This window comes from Trypanosoma rangeli (genome assembly GCF_003719475.1).
Source record: "Trypanosoma rangeli strain AM80 chromosome Unknown Tra_15.4_contig_00814, whole genome shotgun sequence".
Taxonomy (NCBI): domain Eukaryota; phylum Euglenozoa; class Kinetoplastea; order Trypanosomatida; family Trypanosomatidae; genus Trypanosoma; species Trypanosoma rangeli.
The window spans coordinates 1-2,359 of NW_021706567.1; the positions used below are offsets into that span (position 1 = coordinate 1).

A 2,359-nucleotide genomic window follows, 5' to 3' on the forward strand; every position below is an offset into this window, starting at 1 on the left:
CCCTCCACACACACACACACAAAAAAAAAAAAACAAGCACGCACAGACGGCGGCTCACAACGCCCCTTCGCCGCCGTCCAACGACAACTTGTTGTGTGGGAGCCTTATCTCCTCGCCAATACACACAAAATAGAAAGAAAAAAAATGCAAAATTAAATAATAATAATAATAACAATAAACGTCGCTAATGATGCCTCGACGCTATGCGCTGCGTTTTCCTTCGTTTTTTGATTTTTATTCACTCAAGTCGTTTTCTCGTTTTTCCCGCAAAACTCACCCACGTTTGCGGCCCGGTGAGTACCGTTCCTGTTATGGCATAATGACGCCGTTCTCTCTCGACGATGTTTTTTGGCGTTTTTGTTTTCCCCCTTTTATCCCACGTTTTGTTTTCATCGCTCCCCAAAAATAAAAATAACAATAACAATAAATAAAAAAAGTAAAACAGGGAGAGGAGGAGGGGCGGGAAGCCGCACGAGGGCACACAGACGGGCACCGACCCTCCCGAGCGGCCGCTCCGCAGAAAGAGATTGGACCCAGAAGACAAAGATAAAAACAATAAAAATAACAAGTCCGAAACCCCAAGTGGCTCGCACACCACGCGTTACACGCAAGCAGAAATGTGCACCCGTGCGGCGCATGCGCGTGCCCGGCTAGAGGATAGGCTTGAGCGCTTTCCCCTCCGAGATTTGCTGGAGAAGCGCCTCGCAGTTCATCAGGCAGCGAGGAAGGTGGAACGGGCCCTTCCACAGGGACCCCTTTTGCGTGTGCGACACGGTGCCGTCGCGGTGGAGGTAGCCGTACCACTCGCCGTGTTCCTTGTCGGCGAAGCGGCCGAAGGAGTAGACGTGCAGACGCTCGAACCACTTGAAGTACTTCTCGTCCTTGGTGAGCCCGTACGCCATCAGGGTGGCGATCAGCGCCTCGTTGTGCACCCACCAGAGCTTCATGTCCCACTCCAGCTGCTCACAGGGACGCTTGTCCACGTCCGCAAAGTACAAAATTCCACCAAACTCCTCGTCCCAACCAATCTCCAACGACCAGTTCAAGATGTTGAGCGCCTTCTCAAGAAGGACCTTGTCGTTCGAGTAGATCGCCTCGTTCATCAGGAACCACGAGTTCTCAATGGAGTGGCCGGGGTTGATGCAGCGCCCAGCCGGCGTGTCGATCTTGCCGCCGTCAGGCCCAACGCACTCCAGCACGCAGCGGTACTCGGGCTTGTAGTGGTAGCGCATGATGACGTCCACCACCTCCCTGGTCACCTTCGTGTAGTAGTCCGCCTTGGCGGGGTCGCAGCGACGCAGCAGCTGAGCACAGCTCAGCAGCACCATCGGCACCGCGCACGCACGGTCGCTGCGCGTCTCCGTATACGACTTGGGGGTTATCTTGAACGGATCCTTCTCCGGCGTGCGGAACAGCTTCAGCATCAGCTCATACCGCTCCTCCGCCTTCCTCAGCGCCTCCTTGTCCCCCGTCGCGAGACCGTACTCCGCCATCGACATCACATAGAAGCTCTCCGAGTACATGTAACGCCGCTTCCGCAGCGGCTTGCCCTCCGCCGTCACTGTAAAGAACATCCGGCCGTCGGTGTCGGTGCAGTACTTCTCCATAAACTCCTTGCCGACACGCGCCGCCTCCAGCCATTCCTCCCTCGGCCCGTAGCGATTGATCAGCGCAGAAAACGTGCACAGGCAACGCCCCTGGAACCACACCGACTTATCGTTGTTGTAGGAGCGGCCCTCACGGTCCACGGAGGTGATATAGCCCCCGTGCTTCCGGTCAATGAGGTCGGAGCGCATCCAAAACGGAACGCAGTCGCCCATCAGCTGGTCATGGTAGAACTGCCGGTACGACTCCAGGGTCTCTTTTGTGACTGGCATTATTCTTCTCGAGCTCTGCTTTGAGTAGTTCCCACTGTCCTTCTTGTTACTTGTCCTCGATGTTCACTGTTGCTTGCTGGGTGCCCCACCGCGGACAGCACGCAAAATATACATATATACACATATATATACAAATGGAAATACAAAAAAAGAGGAGAGAAGTGAAGCTATCCAGCGACTGCAACAGCCATGTGACACAGGGCGACCCTGCAGACCTGATGCGTTCTCGGCCACGCCGCATGCGTCTGAGAAAAAAAACAGAAATAAAACAACAACAACGTCTTAGGGCCCACGCCTACGCACTGCGTGGGCTGACGGAAGTCAGACGGCAGCGCGGCCTTTCTGGTTTCGCCTCCTCCTGACTAAGCTCATGCGGGCTGGGCCTCAAGGACGGCCATGGAGCATCCCACACTCCTTCCACTCCCGCTGAGCCTACACAGCCCAGCAGCGAAAGAGCGTGCAATTCACGAGGCTTCTCTGAG

The 2,359-nt window shown here is 55.2% G+C and overlaps 1 protein-coding gene across 1 annotated transcript, besides 4 other annotated features; it reads right to left on the minus strand.

The window, feature by feature from the left end:
• Positions 1-5: 5 nt before the first annotated feature.
• Positions 6-48: a microsatellite.
• An 80-nt stretch (positions 49-128) lies between these two features.
• Positions 129-178: a microsatellite.
• Positions 179-401: 223 nt separating this feature from the next.
• Positions 402-442: a microsatellite.
• Positions 443-650: 208 nt separating this feature from the next.
• On the minus strand, positions 651-1,877 carry TraAM80_10157 (N-acylglucosamine 2-epimerase; the record flags this gene model as incomplete). Its single annotated transcript, XM_029386797.1, has 1 exon — positions 651-1,877. One exon carries the CDS (start codon positions 1,875-1,877, stop codon positions 651-653), a length of 1,227 nt encoding a protein of 408 aa, XP_029233347.1.
• Positions 1,878-1,983: 106 nt separating this feature from the next.
• Positions 1,984-2,024: a microsatellite.
• Positions 2,025-2,359: the final 335 nt, after the last annotated feature.